This window comes from Onychomys torridus, chromosome 13, assembly GCF_903995425.1.
Source record: "Onychomys torridus chromosome 13, mOncTor1.1, whole genome shotgun sequence".
Classification (NCBI taxonomy): Eukaryota; Metazoa; Chordata; class Mammalia; order Rodentia; family Cricetidae; genus Onychomys; species Onychomys torridus.
The window spans coordinates 73,085,616-73,105,409 of record NC_050455.1 but is presented as its reverse complement, the minus strand read 5'-3'; the positions used below and the strand labels follow the sequence as shown (position 1 = coordinate 73,105,409).

Sequence of the window (19,794 nt, the reverse complement as noted above, 5' to 3'; positions counted from 1 at the left end):
TGTCTAAATACAAGTGATTTAGAAAACCATGAAGGTGAAATGGTGATATGTTTGTGGTAAAGTTTGCTAATTTTTATTTTCTTATTCTGACCTGACATCAAATAGAATCTGCTGAGTCGGTATTGAAACCCTATTGCTAAAACTGTTTATGTACTTTTTACAGCTGTTTGTTTTGGAAGGTCTGGTTGCTGGAACACATAGTCAACAAGCGGATATGAATGAGTCCAGGCAACAGTCCCTGTTCTTTATCATACTTCCAGATTTACACAAACTTTGTACTGCCCAGATAATATTGAGTAGCAAGCTGGCAGAAATAGAGATTAGGAGTACACAGATAAAGATGTGCAGGTAAAAACCCGTGTCTTCTAACTAAGCCTTTCAACTTTATAAATCCCATTATAGCTATTTTAGAGTGATTTGTTTCTTTAAAACATTTACTAAATCTGTATATATATTTTGAATGCAAAGAATCCAGGGATGTTAGATTACATTTAAAAGGAGACTTAAAATACTTGAGGTAAATATCTCACTGCTGGGCTTTTATATTTGTGACCTCTTGTGTGCTTTAAACATTTTGAATTTTCAGGGCTGGAAAGATGGCTCAGTGGTTGAAAGCACTGGATGCTCTTCCAGAGGACCTGGGTTCTATTCTCAGAACGTACATGAAGCTCACAACCGTCTGAGACTCCAGTTCCAGGGACTGACACCCTCACACCGACACACATGCAGGCAAAACTCCAACGCACATAAAACAAAAAATAAATTTTAATTCTCTGTAAGACTAATTCATGAATTAAACCAGGCTCCCCAAAAATATACTAATTAATACATATTTACTATGTACTCTTTCCAAGGTACTTGAAGATACTAAAAGATTAATATAATTTCTGGACTTTCACATCAATACATGACAATGGAGAATATTTCTCTAAGAATTATCTTGCAATTCCTAACCCAAGGTAATCTTAAAGGAACTGCTCAACTGAAGCCTGAGTATTAAAGACTCACTTGTATTCATTCCTTTAATTGTGTGAGGTACTCAAAGAACTCAAGACAAAATTATACATTTACGGAACTATCCCCGAAAAGAATGAAGCCTGTAAGATTGCTAGGAGCAATGGTGAACACCCATAATGTCAGCAGTCTGGAGGAACAGGCACGTCAAGTTAGAGGCATCCTGAACTGCAGAGTAAGATGGCTGCAAAACAAAACAAAATGCCAACGACAGAAATGGGAGCACAGTCTGGAGTGTACCCCATCCTAAATTCCCAAGTACATCAGGAAGTCTGTATCCTTCCTGTTTGGGTGTAATTTAGTGATACTTATTACAAATTACCTCTGACCCCTCTGGAAAGTAACAAAATAGCTAGAAGAGTGAGACGTTAGACTAAGTTTCTAGGTATTTCAGTAATATACAAGTGTACATGGTAGACAAGTTCAATGTGAAAATAATGTATTTCTTCTCCATAGGCAGTTGCTACTTCTGCATGAAGATATTCTTACAGCACCTGTGCCTGGAATATTAAACCAAATTTGGGTAGTGATGTCGGTTAGTATTACTAATTATTGGAAGCAATATTAATAAACAATAATTCAACTATGGCAGCAGAAATTAAAGATGGTTTATGAGGACTAACCACCCCATATTTCAGTTTGAATGAATGTCCCATTAAATTTGATATGCCTGATGTTTAAATCTATCTAGTGATTCTAAATTAATATTTAACTTTATCTGATATAAATGCTGGAATAAAAACCACTAATGAACAGAACATGTTATGGTACAATATTTAAAGATAGCATGGGCTTCAATGCCTTGTATCAATATTTTAGATATACTTAAATTTCTCATCTCAGTAAATCAACATTTTTATTATTCTTTGAGAATTTCGTATGTGCATATAATTTATTTCCATCACTTTCTCCCTCCACTTCCTCCCCCCAAAATTCTTCCATTTACACCTCCTTCCTACTCCCAACTTCATATCCTCTTTCTTAAAAAATAATCTACTGACTCTAATTAGAGCATACATGCATGGTAGTAAGGCCATCTACTACAATACGCACCCTAACAGGGACCACGCCCCTAAAGAAAACAGATTCTCCCTTCCCTAGTAGCCATTAACTCTGAGTAGCTTTTCAGCTAAATGTGGGGTCTTATATGTCCCTCCCTCATACTGAAATGTTCATTGTCTTGATTCTGTGCAGGCCACCACAACTGCTGTGAAGTTGAGTGCAATGGCCTTGTCACATCTGGAAAAAAAAAAAAAAAACCTATTTCACAGCAGTCCTCCCTGACCTCTGGCTCTTACAATCTGTCAGTCCTTTCCTCCATGATGTCTCATGAGCCTGAGGCACAGGGTAGGGAGTATGACATCGTTATCCTATTTAGGACTGAGAGCTCAAAACCATTCATTCTCCACACACACACAGACTAGCTATCAGTCTCTGTATTAGTCATCTACTGCACAAAGAAGCTCCTCTGGTGAGGACTGAGAGCTGTATAATCTCTTGGCATAGATATATATTTAGATGACAATTTGATGCCACGCCTGTCTAGCAAAATAATATCTACTAGTCATTAAATACTTACATTTCTTTCATTAATAGGTTGAAGCCTTTTAAATTTAAACTTCTTTTTAGGTTCATTTTCCATATTCATGTCCAAGTATGTCTTGTATATTTAAAAGCTGTCGAGTACTTATATGAAATTTATTTGCCTTTTCTTTTGTATGGCTTGGAAAACATGTCAATATCAGGCAACTTCACCTTGGCAATGTACCTGTCACAGATCCTCTTTCAGGGAAAAAGTGGTTATCATAGTCTCTTTCTTCAAATGAGTATAGAATAGAAATATAGAACAATAGCTGAAATCTGTGCCCTCTGTTGTATTTTGCTTAAAACATTCATGTATGCCAATGTTTTGTTATATATATCTCTGCTAAGTCCTTTTTACAAATGTAGACTTTCTGTTATAGATACCATTTTTTAAATCTGGGAGACTTAATGCCTATACTGAAAAATATGGAGCTAAGGTATGTGTTTAAGATAATGATATAAATGTAATAACATGTATTCTACTTCTTGTGTCAGTGTCCTGGTGTGTTTTCTGTTGTGATAAAACACCATGACTAAAGAGCAACTTAGGGGAGAAAAGTGTTTGTTGGCTGATTCTTCTATATCACAGTGCATCATCCCAGGATGCCAGGGCAGGCATTCAAGGCAGGAACTTGGTGGCATGAAGTGAAGCAAAGACCACAGAGGAGCTCTGCTTACAGGCCTGCAACATGGCTCACTCAACTTGCAGACTTGCCAGAAGCCAATCTGATGAAGGCGTTTTCTCAGTTGAGGTTCCCTCTTTGCAGATTACCCTAGTTTGTGTAGAGTTGCCAAAAATAAATAAGTAAACAAAACCTAACCAGCATAGTCAACAAACAAAAGTTGGAGTATCTGTCTCACAAGTTATTGCTATAGATGGAAAAAGAACTCAAGATTTTTCTAAACAATTATTTAAGGACACAAAGAGATGAAGTAATGGTTTTTCTCCATTTTTACATGGGAAAAATGAAGTCCTGAGAGATGGAATTATTGCCACAATTATATAGCTAGTATATAGAGAAACAAAATTATAGACTGTATTTTGTATTCTTATAGTGAGCTTCTTTAAAGGGAGAAAGTTGGTATGGGGGTTCACTTTGTGGTTGGAAGGTGTAGCTGAGAAAAGCAGCTCACCTATGTCACCCAGGTGGGAGGAGAGAGAGAAAGAGAGAGAGAGAGAGAGAGAGAGAGAGAGAGGGAGGGAGGGAGGGAGGGAGGGAGGGAGGGAGGGAGGGAGGGAGGGAGGGAGGGGGAGAGAGAGATTGATTGATTGATAGAGATTGAAAGAGAGATAGTGAGTCTGCACTCTCAGGCTTTCTTGTCTTTCTCTTATTTCAACCTAGCCTCAGCTCCAGCCTATGGGGATAGTACTGCCACATTCAGACTGGGTCCTATCTCTTAGCCCTCTTTGGAAATCCTCAGACACACCCAGAAGCCTGTTTTACTCATTCCTTTGGCACTTCTTAAGTCAATCAACTTGACAATTAAGATTAATTGTTATAGTTATAGATCAGTTAAGATCCCTACCACCAGAAATTGTAAGAAATAAATATCCCCTCCCTTTAGAAACCACTTCTTTGGAGGATGTCATGTCTGATTTTGCTATTTCTTACCTAAATGCTGTATGAAACTCATCCATTGGCCTATCTGGAACTTAGATTTTGAAAAAGTTTAGCTATAATTTTACTTTAATGAGAAGTAGAGCTATTAAGTTATTTCAAGGATTATGTCCTTTGTACTTAAACTCTCAAATTTGTTTTAATACAGTTGCTTCGGTATTCTCTTATTTTCCTTTGTTGTAAAATCTGAAGTGATATCTTCATTCTGTTTTCTAATATTGATTATGTGTGTGATCTTTTTTGATTTTTTCCTTTCTTTTTCTTACTCTCTGATCAGTCTATCTAGAGAGTTGATAGTCATTGATAGGATCAAGGAGGAGAGATTTGATTTCATTGATTTTTCTCTATTGTTTTACCACATTGTATTCCATTGATTCCATCCCCCTACCTTTTGTCTATAGTGTTTTCTTCTACTTAATTTGATTTGGTTTTGTCTTCCTTTTTCTAGTTCCTTAAAATGATGACTGAGTTTCTGAATTAAGAACTTCATTCCTTTCTAGTACACATACATTCAGTGTTAAATATGTCCTCTAAGTAGTTTAACTTTAACTTCCTAACACCTGCTACAAATAGGCTGTGTGGTTTCTAAATGGGGGCTTCCCAGGGGTCTTTCTGCTGGGGCTTCCTCATTCAATTATTATTTAGAAAGATGTTTCATAAAGCTTTAATTTTTAAAAAATATTGTTTTTTTAGGGTCCAGAGTATAAACTATTATAGATTTAGTAAATGTTCCTTGTCATCTTAACAAGAATATGTGTTTTGGTCTTACTATAGTATTCAGTATCCTATAAACGTTAAATTGATCTCATTGGTTGATCATGATAAATCTACTACATTCTTGTTTTCTGTTTGCTTGTGTCAATGATTAGAGTCAGGGTATTGAAATCTCTACTATAATTGTGGATATCCCAGCAATTAAAACTGGGAAACAATTCTTGGCTTTCTCACTTTTCTGCTTGTCTTTCTTACAGATTCCAGGGCTAATTTTTCTGGATTGTATTCAAAGCTTATAAAGCAAACAAACTTGGTTTTCATTTTAACCTTTAGCAGTTCCTTGACATGTGTGTGCTATCCTTACTCAGCAGAAAACTCCTAGACTCTGCTGGTCTGTAGTCTGTTCTCTGCAGTGTTGTCCTCTCAAGCACCTTCTAGCTTCTTAGTCTTTCTGTGGACTCTCAGCTCTGTCTCTTCAATTCACAGAGAGGAACAGAGTCTCTCTAGATTGCCTCTTCCATGACCACAGCCTGGAAACCCTCTTTATACAATAAACCAGGGGAATGTTATCCTCTATAGAGGAAAAGCCACCAAGGTGGGCTCTGTGATTTCCCAGGGCTCATCTTGTTGGCTTTTCATCTGTAGAAAATAACTCTTCTTTTATCCATAATGCCCAGTATTTCATGAATCATTGTTTCAAATAACTTGCCCAGTTCTTTTTTAGAGACTTCAAGTGGGAGAAATAAATCCAATTTCAATTACTTGGGAGTCAGCAATGAAAGCTTTAATATTAAATATTAACTCTGTATACCTAGATATATACTTGGTTGCATGTGTGATTTTTGTACTTAGCCATTTCTAATGTTAAACTACAGGGAACAAAATGAACAAACCCTAATATCATTCTTGCTTGAGTTCCTCTGTGTGGAGTGGGCTACATGGTTGAAGACTCAGCACAGTTTAGGCTTAAGCATAAGCAGGAAATTTGGGACCGCAGCATTGCCACAATGACAGTTTCAAAATGAGAATCTCTTAAATTCTTTAGCCTTATAACTAGATAGTACTAGTTACAGGAGCAACTTCAACTTTTATCTAGAATTGCTTAGTTTTGGATGTTGATCTGAGACTGTAGACAGTATCTGAGTTTATAGATACGTAGCAATTGATCTTAACTTGCCCATCTTTTCTTTAATGTTTTAGATGGAGGCTCCACAAAGAGTAATTCCTGTAATTCTTCAAAACTGCCTTTCATATTCACTCACTGCTAGACTTGCTCCAGCCTGGAACAGAACAGGTCATCTCTTGGTACAAGGTGACTTTGTGTGCCAGTCATTGGGACTGTCTGAACTAGATTGCTTCTATATGTACATCTGGGTTTAATTTCAATGTATCCTACTTTTAGAGAAGAGTTCTTAGCTCCAACTCTGAACATTCTTAGACAAGCCCACACTAGCACCACTGTCATCTCCTTACATGGGGATAATATACAGAGTCCTATTGATGTTACTTTAAAATGCTTTTATTATTGTAATGCTTGCTGCTTAAGAATAAATATGTTATGAAGGATTTGATAAAATAAACACAGATTGTCAGTATTGTTGGACCCAAAGGGCTATTTTGAATTGTTGCTAAAGTTTGATGGTTTTCTAAGTACTTTATAGCAAGAGATAAATTTTTGAAGGAAGAATTGGGTATTTTGGTCCTTTTCAGGGAACAGATACTTTTTGAGTGATTATATTTTTTCTAAGAGCTGTCATTAGATATTTGTTTTACAATTTTCATAGCACTTCAAATGGTTATATTTGTCAATAATGATTATTTCTGAGTTATAATAATATGGTATTTCCTGTGAATTTTTTAAGGAAGAAATTTTCTTTCTCATATGGGAAAGCAAAATGCTGTTGGTAAGTAAAAATACATAAAGCAATATTACAAATCATTAATATCATTAGCAGTTGTTTAAAAACCAATGTTGAGTTATTACAATCTTGATGATTACCATATGCAAGGAAATAAGACATAATCATAATCAGAATTTACCTAGGAAGTTATTTCTCATTAAAAATATGTATTTACCTACTTGAGAAAAAAATTCACTTAATTGGGAGGAAAGGTATATTTTAGTTTCTCTGCTCAAGAAAATTATTATGAAGATGTTTAATTCTGCAATTATTTTAATATATTTTCCAAAATCATATCAAAAATTATTTTAATTATGTCAAAACTTATTTTTGTTAGAATATTATTTTTCTCCTGAAAAAATAGACCTTATTATAACACCCAATCCTATTAATTGCTCTGCATATTGCACTGAAGGTAGGTAGGTTCCTAGATAGTAGTGCTGAGGGAGCTGATGGATGGGGATCATAAGCATCCAGTAGGCTTTAATAATCAGATATGGCAGGTTCCCCCACCATTTAAACATAGTTTCACATCCTCATTTATAGTCCACAATGACTGGAGCTGAGGGACTGTCCTGGTGAACCGTGCTTCCTGCTTGGCACTAGTTCTGGTTTTCAGTTAGACAGTGGCAGTCGCTCCGACCTCATGCTGATGAGTGAGTTTGTTACCTAAATTTAGCTTCACTACACTAGCATGAGACCTTAGCTAGAGAGTCAAGATAACAATTTAGAAGAGCAAATTTCTTGGGCTCCTGCTAGAAGACTGTTTTTACTTTTGTTTAAATATAAACTACTTAGGTAAAACTCAGACATTCTAGTGGATAGTCACTAAAGTTTTACAAAGTCAGTGCAGCCTCATAACTGGTCCTCTGCTCAAAAAATAGCATTGTCAGCATCCCTGAAGCTCCCAAAGCCTCTTCAGATATTATCTGCTTCCAAGGTCCCCATGACTCTGCCACATCAGCATAGCTTTATTTATGAGAGAGTAAGAAAGGTCTCTAGGAGGAGGCCTAGTAAATGGCTATCAGGTCAGAAGCCTGGTGTGAGACCTCACTGGAATTTAGTAATAGATATCAGATTTGCAGAAAATGTTTATTGAGTGTACTATAAGCTGAAGAAGTATTATCTTTCTTAGCGTCATCCTCTTTTAGGACCTCCTCCCCACACATATCCTATTGTTTCATATCTTTGTCTTAGAAGTGTAATTGTGAACTGCAAAGTCTGTGGTTCATTATTTGAAATTTATTTTGTGTAATAAACTGTTCTCAATGTAAAAGTTGGATAAAGTAATATATGTTACTAAAATGCTTCGTTTGATATAATAGAATACTAATTCTAGAAAGTTCATGTTTCTTTTTCAGTATTAGACATCAATGTAACAGAAACACAAGTTTGTCTAAGTATTGAAGTCTATACAATCAGATTGCCACCACCTGAGGTACAAAATATTTTATTTCTATTAGTTCCTGTATTTACTATATATGCATATTACTATTACTATTTGATTTAATTTTTAATATGGAAGCTGACAGGAAGGGTTTTGTTACCAAAGCACTTGCAATGTTTTCCCGAGTATGTAGGATATACATATACACATACATATATGAAAACAGAAGGGGTCCAGTTAGAGGGAGAAGGAAGGGAGGAAACTAGCAGGAGTGCAGGGTAGACGAGAGAGACCAGTGGGGTGTGTGGGCAAACTACAAATATACACTTAAATGTCTTAATGAAGCCCATTGTTTTGTGCTAACATATAAAAGGGCTTAGTAGTTGCTCGTTGTTATTATGTGTTTGTTTAGTTTTGGTAGTTTTGAAACAGAGTCTGAGTTCATAGCTCAGGCTGACTAGCAGTTGGTATCTGTCAGGCTGGCCTTGAACTTGTAGCTATCCTCCTACCTCAGCCTCCTGAGTACTAGGATTGTAGGCACAATGCACCCTGCCCAGCTTTAAAAAAATCAATAAAATGTATGCTGCGAAGTGCTTGACGTGTCTATGTTTTCTAAATTCCCCCAATACCATTCTCATTTAACATGAGTTTTTATATTATTCCTGTCAAAAATATCATTAGACACATCCAAAATGTCACTACCTTATCTTGCCTTGGTGCCAATTTCTTTTGCTTTTTTACCTCCAAATTTTAAAAATACAGTTTCATCTCATGGTAAATATGCTTGTCTTCTGCTCTTGACATTCTCATAGTATTTTTTCATCTATTTTTGTGTACAACATGCTTTGCATCTTTGTCTTCTATTTTACTAATTCCCATAGCATCTGGCATAGAGCTTTACACATTATTAGTCACTTGGTACATGTTGTTTCCTTTATCGGGTGCAATTGGTTCCTCAGTGACAGAGAAAGATGAAGGAGGAAATGAATGGTTTTGCTTTCCACGAAACATTTGGCAATGCCTAGAGGCTGTTTTTGGTTTCCATAGTGTAGGGAAGAAAGGTATGATTTTACTACTAGCGTCTAGCAGGCAGGAGCAAGGAATGCTTCTGAATGTTTTACTGTATACAGAATAAAAACCTGCCACTACTCCAGCAAAAGATTATCTGACCCAAAGTGTCACTAGTGCTGAGGTTAAGAGCGTGTTTGGAGATTCTATTAGGGGAGCACAGCTGCTCAGACCATTGGCTGAGAAAGGCTCTCTATCTTTCCGACCTCGCATGAAGCTTTAGGAGAGACATGCATTAGATGCTGAGGGAGGAAGGGGACACCTGCCTGAACAACTTTATCAGCCTAATCGACACTGGTATTTAGTGGGACGACAGAGGTTGCTGCTGGGTGCCCACTCCAGTTGTCTTGTGTACATCTCTTCCCCTTGTTATGAATTTACTATGCTCGCCATTGACTATGTAATGAAATCCTAACTGCTTCATATGACGGATGAGGTCCTCATCAGATTGGTCCAAACTTTCCTTATATATAGCCTCATCTTCCGTCACTCCTCTTCCCAATAGCCAGTTAATTATTTTTCCAAGGCAGGATAGTCATCCATTCTTCCAGTCCTGGCTCAAACTGTCTTCTAAGCTCTTAATACTTGTTCTCTGACTCATCTTTCGTGATATAACTCATCATTGCCACCTGTGAAGACTTCAGAACTCCCAAAGTTCATCTCTCTTTGTTCATACTGTTGTTTATACAAATGTGTCATTATGCTGAGAAGTTTTAAAGGAAAGGCTCTGTGTCTTTCTAATTTTTCTTTCATAGAAATTACATAACACCTGTCACTCAATATAGTAAAATTTTTAGTAATTGAAGCTTGAGCAGCATGAAAGACTAGCTTCTAATTTAAATTAGATAACTTTAGTATCTAAAGTCCATTTTCTAAGGTTTTTTTCTAAATTCCAGTAGTTTTCTAAACTTTGCTCTTATTTAGATAACTTTTTTTTTTTTTTTTTTTTTTTTTTTTGGTTTTGCGAGACAGGGTTTCTCTGGGTAACTTTGTGCCTTTCCTGGAACTCACTTTGAAGACCAGGCTGGCCTCGAACTCACAGAGATCCGCCTGCCTCTGCCTCCTGAGTGCTGGGATTAAAGGTGTGCGCCACCACTGCATGGTTTATTTAGATAACTTTTTAAGATAGTTTATCATTATTATAAGAAATGATATTTCAGCCCTTATTTTTGTTTTTAAAAAATCCACATGTTTTCTCAATAATAGTAATTTCTCCAATTTTAGACTTGTGTTAAACCATACTATTTTCCTAAAACTCATTGTCTTGGTGTTTCTAATTGCTGTGAAAAGACACCATGACCACAGCAACTCTTATAAGGAAAACATTTAATTGAGGTGGCTCACTTACAGTTTTAGAGGTTCAGACCATTATCATCATGATGTAGAGCATGGGGACATGCAGGTAGATATGGTACTGGAACATTAGCTGAGATTCCTACATCTTGCAAGAAACAGGAAATGGACTGAGACACTGGGCAATATCCTGAGCATTGGAAACCTCAAAGCCCACCCCCACAGTGACACATTTCCTCCAACAAGACCATACCCACTCCAACAAAGCCACACCTCCTAATAGTGTCACTCCTTATGAGATTATGAGGCTGATTACATTCAAACTAACACTCATATAAGTGTCTAGATAGAAATTTGTATGTGTAAACTGCTGTAAGTTGATACATTCAGATTATAATTGAGTCCATAACTACCTTAGGAATATGTTTCAGAAAAGTATTATATAATATTAAACTGTTGCCCTGAAATTTCAGTTATATAGAAAACAAGCAATTGCAAACAAATTTGTGTTTATTCTATAGACAGCTGTTTATTGGGTATCATTATATACATGCAAAGTGTTTCCTCCCAAAGATTCTATCAAGGTCAGAAAAAAATCAGCATAAAGATGAGAACACTTACAAAATACTCATTAATATTTGCACACCTAAAACATTTAGAGTTGACTTAGAATCTCATTACAATTCTCAAATCTTCATTTAGTAACAGTGCCACTTGGAACATTCTACTTAATTTCCCTTAATCTTAGATTTTTGTGTAAATTGGAGCTAATGGTATTAGCTCATGGAGAGTTCATGAAGTGAATGGGGTAAAGTACATCAAATGGTTCCTATGACATATGATGCATAATGGAAGTTCAAAGTGGTAGTCATTGTATAACTAAGTGAATTGAGACAGGTGAAATAATTGTTGTGGGTCTCAAAGGTAGTCGGTCAAGATTCAGAGTTTTTCTTCCAACACTGTTCTGTTACATCGTGCTTTCTCTGCTTAGCCTTAGCTTCCTTGGTTACATTTGTGTGTCCTTTGGTATAATTAGATAGTGTCTTAGTCACTGTTCTGCTGCTATGAAAAACACCATGACCAAGATAACTCTTACAAAAGAAAGTGTTTAATTGGGGGCTTACTTACAGTTTTATAGGCTTATTCCATTATCATCTTGGCAGGGAACATGGTAGAAGAGAGCATGGCAGCAGGCAGGCAGGCACTACATACACAAGGAGAGAGAGAGAGAGAGAGAGAGAGAGAGAGAGAGAGAGAGAGAGAGAGAGAGAGAGACCCCCTGACACGCGACAAACTTTCTCCTACACTTCCTAATCCTCCTAATCCCATCATCCCATCAAAGAGTTCCACTCCCTAGTAACTAAGTATTCAAATATATGATCCTCTGGGGGCCATTTTATTCAAACCATCTGTGATATATATTGAATAAAAACAGTTAAATATGTTAAATAACATTGCTTGGCTATATGATAGAGTTTGATAAAAGCTGTATTAATTTAGGATCTAGATGGAAGGGAGATGTCTGAGGAAGTTAGTCTTTGATATCATTGGAACATGTACACTATTTTGTACCATTTAGTTCTTAAAACCTCACCTCTTTCCTTGATTTCTCTGAAACTACTTTCTCAAAAGTCCAATACCATTGATACATTTTTTAATATATCTTGCCACTTGGATATCACTGTTTTCTAGGTTTCAAATTTTTTCAGCCTACACACTAATTAATACCTTTTATATGTTATTGTGTAGTTGTGATTGTGTCCTTTTAGACCCCCTCTCATGCATGTACTGATGACACCTTATGTCACTTAATTTCCTATCACTATGACACAACACCTTGACCAAGGCATCTTATAAAAGAGTTTATTTGGGCTTATAGTTCCAGAAGGTTAGAGCATGATGGCAGAGCAAAGTGCAGCACCCTGCACAGCTTCAGAAATTGACTAACTGGGGTGATGAGAGAAAGAAGAAAGGACAAACAGACACATATACAGAAAAGCTAAGATGGGGTCATAGAGGCTGTACTCACTCTGGTACAGGGTACCAACTGGTACCAACTGTGACCCCAAACTCAACTTATTTTATGCATCTGGATCAAGGAGGCAGGTTTATGGTGGAGAACTGAATGAGGCAGGTTTAGCTAATCTCAGCAATTTCAGGCTGCACTCATCTCAGAGGAGAAAGTTGTAGTTGTTAGTTTCTGCCTACACAGGTCAATTGTTCGTAAACACACTTGGACTAAATGAAGGTTCTGCCCTGCCTCTGAGCCTCACCAGCAAAGGTTTGCCACTCCCTATGCCTGAGGAATTGGAGTCCTTAGCATGCCCATGCCCATGTTAACAACACACATTCACTCAAGACTTCATCTGCGTCCCACAGCAGGAGTAGCTGGTGGTAGGCATGACAGTAGAGCAGAAAGCTCACAGTTCACAGACTGAAGCACAAGCACAAAGCAGAGAGCCAAGTGGAGATGTCCAAGGCCACCCTCAGTGACAGACTTCCTCCAGCAGAGCAACACCCTTAACATCTGAGCTTATGGGGACGTTGTCATTTAAACCATCACACACCCAGACTTGATGATCTAAAAGTGAATGTGTGTCACCCTCCCGGCCCAAATCTGTCCTTCCTTTGCATTTACTATTTTGCCATCAAAAGACAGTAACTTACCTCCACAGAGACTTCATTGTTCCTTTGATACTTTCTCACTTCCACTATCTAATTTGTTCCTGTCTTGGTCTTCATAATGACCTCCTCTTCACTTCCATTATTCTGATTTATAGCTGTTCTTTTGCCTCAACCATTCAACTTGATCTCCACATAGGCCTTGTTTCCAGTCTTTCCTCTTTTGGTTTGACCTCTACTTCTTCACAGTGCCAATACATTTCTATTTCTATATCAAAGCTTCCCTACCTAAATTTCTTTAAGATCTCAACATTGCTTAGAAAATGAAGTCCAAATTCTTTAGCTTATTGTTATAAGGTAGAAGAAATATTTATTTATTAAGTACCTTCTCATCAGTTTGGATACTTTAAAATATTTCCAAAGTGCCCTGGAGGTGGTAGCTCATGCCTTTAATCCCAGCACTCGGGAGGCAGAGCCAGGCAGATCTCTGTGAGTTCAAGGCCAGCCTGGGCTCCAGAGTGAGTTCCAGAAAAGCCACAAAGCTACACAGAGAAACCGTCTTGAAAAAAAAAAAATTTCTGAAGTGAATAAATACAGAATTAGCATTCTCTTGAGATATATGTTCATAGTTGAGTAGTTTCATAGTATTCAGAATAATCTGTGTTGACAAGTACTGGTGTTGTGACATACTTGCAGCAATTGATTTGAGCCTCTGAATAGTGTTGATCTGTACTTAAGCTGTGTAAGTAGGTATATGTGAGAACCCACAAATTCTGAACATTTTTCTTTAATGCCCACCTTTAGAATTCTGTTCTAGATTCTGTTTTCTCTCAAGCTAGTCATTCTACCTGATGCCAGTATATGATGACATTCATGACTGCCTGCCAAGGTCATCTTTGTTTACTTATTGTTTTCTTCCTTCTTTCCTTCTTCCTAACTTTCTTTTTTCATAGTGTAGCTTAGGTAGCAGATTTCTCAGGAACAGTATATCACATCATAATATTTACCTCTTGAGGCTAAAGAGATGATTCAGAAGCTAAGCATATATATTGTCTTCCAGAGAACTGAATGATTCTCAGAACCCAAATCAGGTGGCTCACAACCACCTATAAATCCAGCTGTAGGGCATCTACACCTTCTTCTGGCCTCCCTGAGCAATCAAACTCCCCTACACACACACACACACACACACACACACACACACACACACACACACACACACACACACACACTTTTTTAAAAAAGGTAAATATATTTTTAAGTTACCCCTATCCTGCATGGGACATTCTATGTCCTTCTCGGTTCTGAGTGTTGTTCCTCTTATTATTTTTTTCATCCTTCTTCTCGTGCTCAGGATAGAACCTGGGATCTTTCATATGCCACACAAGAACTATAACACTAATGTATGTCCCTAGCATATTTTATCATCTCTTCCCATATTGACATTTTTCTTATTTCCTCTGGTCCCTTTTTTCTGTTACTACCTTTAAAGAAGTTCTTTGAGAGCTTCAAGTTTTGTATAACATATTTTAAATATATTCACCTCCACCAAGTCTTCCCAGATCCACACAATTTTTGTCCTTTAAAAAACCCTTCAAGAACAATTTGTGCTTTCCGAATATTCCTGAATGTGTGGTTTTCTGCTAAAGTGTGCTCAACTTATTAGGGGCTACACTCTTAGTGAAAACTGACCCTTACTTTCCCAGTAGTTAACAATTGATCATGGCTCCATGGGAAGGGGTAGAACTTTTTATTGGTCCTAAGGAATGGTATAGGAATTCAGAAAAGTGATATTAGAATAAATTGGTATAAACTTAGATATTGAAGGCTTTGACTAGTAAGAGTTAAAATATCAAAACATGAGTCATGCTTTAAACAACATCACTAATATACTAATGACTTGTCCAGACAATACAGTGTTGGCTATGTTAGCTCAAGGTTTTTGATAGAAGTGGGCAATGACTGAAGTGAGAACACTTCTCCCCAGAGTTGCTTTGATGAGATGTGTGGGGTTGTGACACAGTCTCTCTAGCCTTATTGTTCATTTACCTACTAATACTTTATTTTCACTTGAGGCCTCTCTGTGTCTGTCTTAAATTGAGAAAATATCTTACAGGACTTCCCAGGGTAGCTGAACTATAAGTGATGAACACTTATTGTCTATATAGAGGCTGGAATGCTGTCTAGGTAGGATATCTGAGGAACAGGAAGAAAGCATTCTAGAAAATGGAATGGGGATTTCAAAGGACAGTGTGACCCTGCCTCTGTCAGAAGCTGTTCTTTTAAAAAGTGTAATCTAGGGCTAGAAAGATACCCTAATCTGGTAAAGTGTTTCCTGGGCTTGATCCACCAGATCCCACATTAAAAAGTCAGGCATTGTGGTGCACATTTGTAACACCAGCACTGGGGTGACAGTGACAAGCAGACCCTAGGCCTTGCTGGCTGGACTACTTGAGAGTTCCAGACCAGTGAGACCCTGTCTCAAAAAATAAAAAGGAATGCATTCCCAAGGAATTACTCACACTCACACATGTCCACATGTACAAGCATGTGCACACATAGAATATACTTTCCTTTAGAAGGCATTTGTCTTCTCTAAGTTAACATAATAAAAATTGATTGAATTAAGCGTAAAATAAACACTTGGAAGTTAAAAAGGAAAGCATAGTCTGTTTGGTGCACTGTGCAGTGGAGAGACAGGATATGTCACAACACTGATTAGGTCATGATTCAAACAGACGTAACTCACTGATATATTCATAAACCACTGTCAGTGTGTGTTGTTGTAATGTTTCTTTTTATGTGGCAAATTCCTTGAAGACTTATATGTTGAAATCTCATTTCATTTAAAAGCTAAAGGAGTTTGATATTTCTCAGCGTATTATAGAGGATTTCCATGCCAACCAGAATGCTGTCATTGAGAGACATTCCATCTTAAGTAACTGGTGCTACATTCTGCCCAGGTAAGATTTTAGGTTGGAATGTAAAGCTGGTATAATGGCTACTTTTTCACCACTGTGACCACAGTATCTGAAGAGTAAACTTAAGGGAGGGAAGGTTTTTCTGGGCTTAGAGTTTTAGAGGGTTCCAAGCATCATGTTGTGGAAGTCACATTGGGGCAGCAAAGTTCAGTACCACTCTATTCACAAGAGCTAGAGAATGGAACCAGCCTAGATGTCCATCAAGTAATTTACACACACACTTACACACACACACACACACACACACACACTCAGATTTAGTGTTTTTTTTTTTTAATCTCTTACACTTTGGGGGCCTACCACCCAGCTCCCAAATAAATACACTGGAACTTACTCTTGTTTATGAATGCCTGGCCTTAGCTTGGCTTATTTCTTTTTCTTTTTTTCTTTTTTTCTTTTTTTGAGCTGAGGATCGAACCCAGGGCCTTGCACTTGTTAGGCAAGCGCTCTACCACTGAGCTAAATCCCCAACCTGCTTGGCTTATTTCTAGCCAGCGTTTCTTAACTTAAACTCTTCTGTCTACCTTTTTGCTTCTGGGATTTTACCTTTTTTTCTATTTCTGTATATCTTTTCTTTCCTTCTTATTCTGTGTCTGGCTGTTTGGCTGAGTAACTGGCCCTTGGCATCCTCTCCATCTCCTTTTCTTGCTCTGCTCTGGCTGTTTGGCTGAGTAACTGGCCCTTGGCATCCTCCTCTCCATCTCCTTTTCTTGCTCCACTCTCTTTATTCTCTCTACCCACCAGTCCTGCCTGTTTCTCTCTCCTGCCTAGCTATTGGCCATTCAGTTCTTTATTAGACCAGTTGTTTTAGGCCAGTAGAGTAACACAGCTTCACAGAGTTAAACAAATGCAACATAAAAGAATGCAACGTATCTTTGCATCATTAAACAAATATTCCACAGCATAAATGAATGTAACACATCTTCAACCAATATTCTGTAATACACACACACACACACACACACATACACACACACACACACACACACACACATATTTAACAAACAAATATAAAAGAGGTGAATTCCAAGGTGGTTGGGAGGATAGAGGAGTTGAGGGAGGGGAAGAGGCAGGGTAGAAAGAATGGAAATACAGTGTAGTCATGTATAAAATCCTTAAATTTAATGTAAATGTAAGTATCCCATATAAAGGAAATGTCAACATACTGCTCATGAGAATGTAAATTAGTACAAATACTGTAGAAAACAATATGGAAATTTCTCAAAAGGGTAAAAATGGAATTACCATATGATCATTAATCCTATATATCAAAGAAAATAAAATCAGTATGTCTAAGGTATTTCTGTACGTACATTCATTTCAGCACTGTTCACAGGAGCCGAAGTGTGGATACAACCTAGGTTTCTGTCTAGGTAAAAGAGATAAAGAGGTGGTATGTATGCACAATGGAACAAAATTCAGCCTACAAGGAAAGCAGTCCTGTCATGTGTGACAATATTGATGATGAGCCTGAAACATGTTATATTAAGCAAAATAAGCTAGACAAATCCTATGTGATTTTATATGTAGCATCTAATAAACTGAACTCATAAAAACAGTAAAAGAGCAGTTACCAGGGGTAGAATGGAGCTTTGGACTACAGTAGAGAGATGTTGGTCAATGATAAAGAATCTCAGACAGGAAGAATAAGTTGAAAAAATCCATTGTACAATACACTATACTGAATATCAACAAGCTGTTGTTCTTGAAAATCACTACAAATAGATTTTAAGTATTTTCACCACAAAACATGTACATAGGTGAAGATATATATATATAAAGTTGATTAAGGCATTCCATAGCCTATTTGTATTTCAAAGCATACCAAATATATCTAAAATCTGCATGTCAAGACAAAAAACTTAATGCAATTGACTTTGTAACTAGGTACAAGTGATTAGTTTGTTATTTATATGTGGATAGTAACATACTTGCTAAGTCTTTTGGAATACCTTCTAAAGCAGAGTTAACTTCTCAAACAACACTTAGCTGTATTTAAGCATTGACATAATGTTATATCAAATCTCATTTTTCATAGCATGAAAATGGGGCAGATAATAAATTTTCTTCATACGGCACCGCCTGACTGTCCCTTTCGTTCCTTCAAAGATTTCCAGAGGCACTGGGATGACCTGGTAGGAAGCACATGTCTATCACACTGAATGTTATTTGATCTCTTTCTTGCCATGTAACATACGAATAGCCTCCTCTAAAATGATTTATATTGTGTGCTTAATTTATAGTATGGCTATAAACTTCCAGAAGATTGTGGAGATATGAAAATATACTGTAGCATCTATTTCAAAATGGTCAAAGAAAGGACCTTTACGTATCCTTTGCACACTAATGATGGCAGGCACTTCCTGTCTGCCTTATGAGCTAGCCTTGCTTATGTCCCATGCTGTCATTATTAATGGAACCACTTTTCCTGCACAGTTTTTAATTCAGCTAAGAAGATGGCATTAATAAGAACTTTTGTGGCTATTTGTTTTGGGTGTTTTGTTCTGTCTTTGAGATGGATCTCATGTAGACCAGGCTGGTTGAGAGCTCACTGTGTGTTCTGGGCTATTCTGGACTTTCTGACACTCCTGTCTACTTTTCAAGTGTTGTTATTGCAGGAATACTGCAGCACATCCAGTTCATGCTGAGGGTAGGGTTGAATGGAGCACTTACTTACAAGACTCTGCATTACAGTCAGTAAGCTGAGCTACACTCCCAACCTCTCATCTCTTAACAAAAGACCCATCACATCTTAATTGCTTCTAATATGAAATCCCTTTGGTGACAGGAAGGAGGGTCTTGATATGTAACCCAGGCTATCTTTGAACTGGCCATCCTCCTGCCTCAGCTTCCTCGGTGCTGGAATTACCACCACCCCAGGCTATAAGGATGTTTCTTTAAAGACTATTGCAAAATTTAGACAAGAAAAGAAAGTTCAGAATAGAGAAAATATGTACATGTATTTCCTAGTAGAACATAAGAAACCAATCCTAGGATTCTCCCTAGCCAAGAGCTCCCCCCAGTGCTGTTTGAGCATTATTGGAAGGGTTAAATTAGAAGTTTCTGAGATCTTCCGTTTTGGAAGATTTGCTTTTAGATTTGACTTCCACTTAACACACTGCATTGATTTAGGAAAATAGATTTCTTAATATTATTTTTAAAATATACACAGAAACAGAACACAAGTGCCTAGGTGGAGCTCTTAAATCTTAATTAGCATGGATTTCATCATTCTGACAGGCTTGGGTTTAGAAATGAAAGAGCCAGTAGTAGTCTGTACTCTCTTTTAACCCAGATAATGCACAATGAACCTACAATCGGCACTGCCAGCAATTCCCTTTCATTATATGCCAACCCTATCCCAAGTGTTGAGAAGATTTCTCATTAGGAAACGTGACTGCTTTCCTTGAAGGACTGCTTTTGAAGTTTGAATATAGCCGGGCGGTGGTGGCACACGCCTTTAATCCCAGCACTCGGGAGGCAGAGCCAGGCGGATCTCTGTGAGTTCAAGGCCAGCCTGGTCTCTCCAAAGCGAGTTCCAGAACAGGCACAAAGCTACACAGAGAAACCCTGTCTCGAAAAACAAAACAAAACAAAACAAAAAAGAATAT

The 19,794-nt window shown here is 37.4% G+C and overlaps 1 protein-coding gene across 1 annotated transcript in view; it reads left to right on the top strand.

Annotated features, from left to right (window-relative positions):
* The first annotated feature begins 214 nt into the window (after positions 1–214).
* The window catches only part of C13H18orf63 (chromosome 13 C18orf63 homolog), a 65,455-nt gene continuing 45,875 nt past the window's right edge, over positions 215–19,794 (top strand). The window contains exons 1-9 of the mRNA XM_036204504.1: positions 215–348; positions 1,471–1,549; positions 2,979–3,035; positions 6,132–6,243; positions 6,794–6,835; positions 8,194–8,270; positions 16,056–16,165; positions 18,222–18,318; positions 18,427–18,512. Coding sequence (XP_036060397.1) covers positions 215–348; positions 1,471–1,549; positions 2,979–3,035; positions 6,132–6,243; positions 6,794–6,835; positions 8,194–8,270; positions 16,056–16,165; positions 18,222–18,318; positions 18,427–18,512 — 794 coding nt within the window. The remainder of the gene's footprint in view (positions 349–1,470; positions 1,550–2,978; positions 3,036–6,131; positions 6,244–6,793; positions 6,836–8,193; positions 8,271–16,055; positions 16,166–18,221; positions 18,319–18,426; positions 18,513–19,794) is intronic.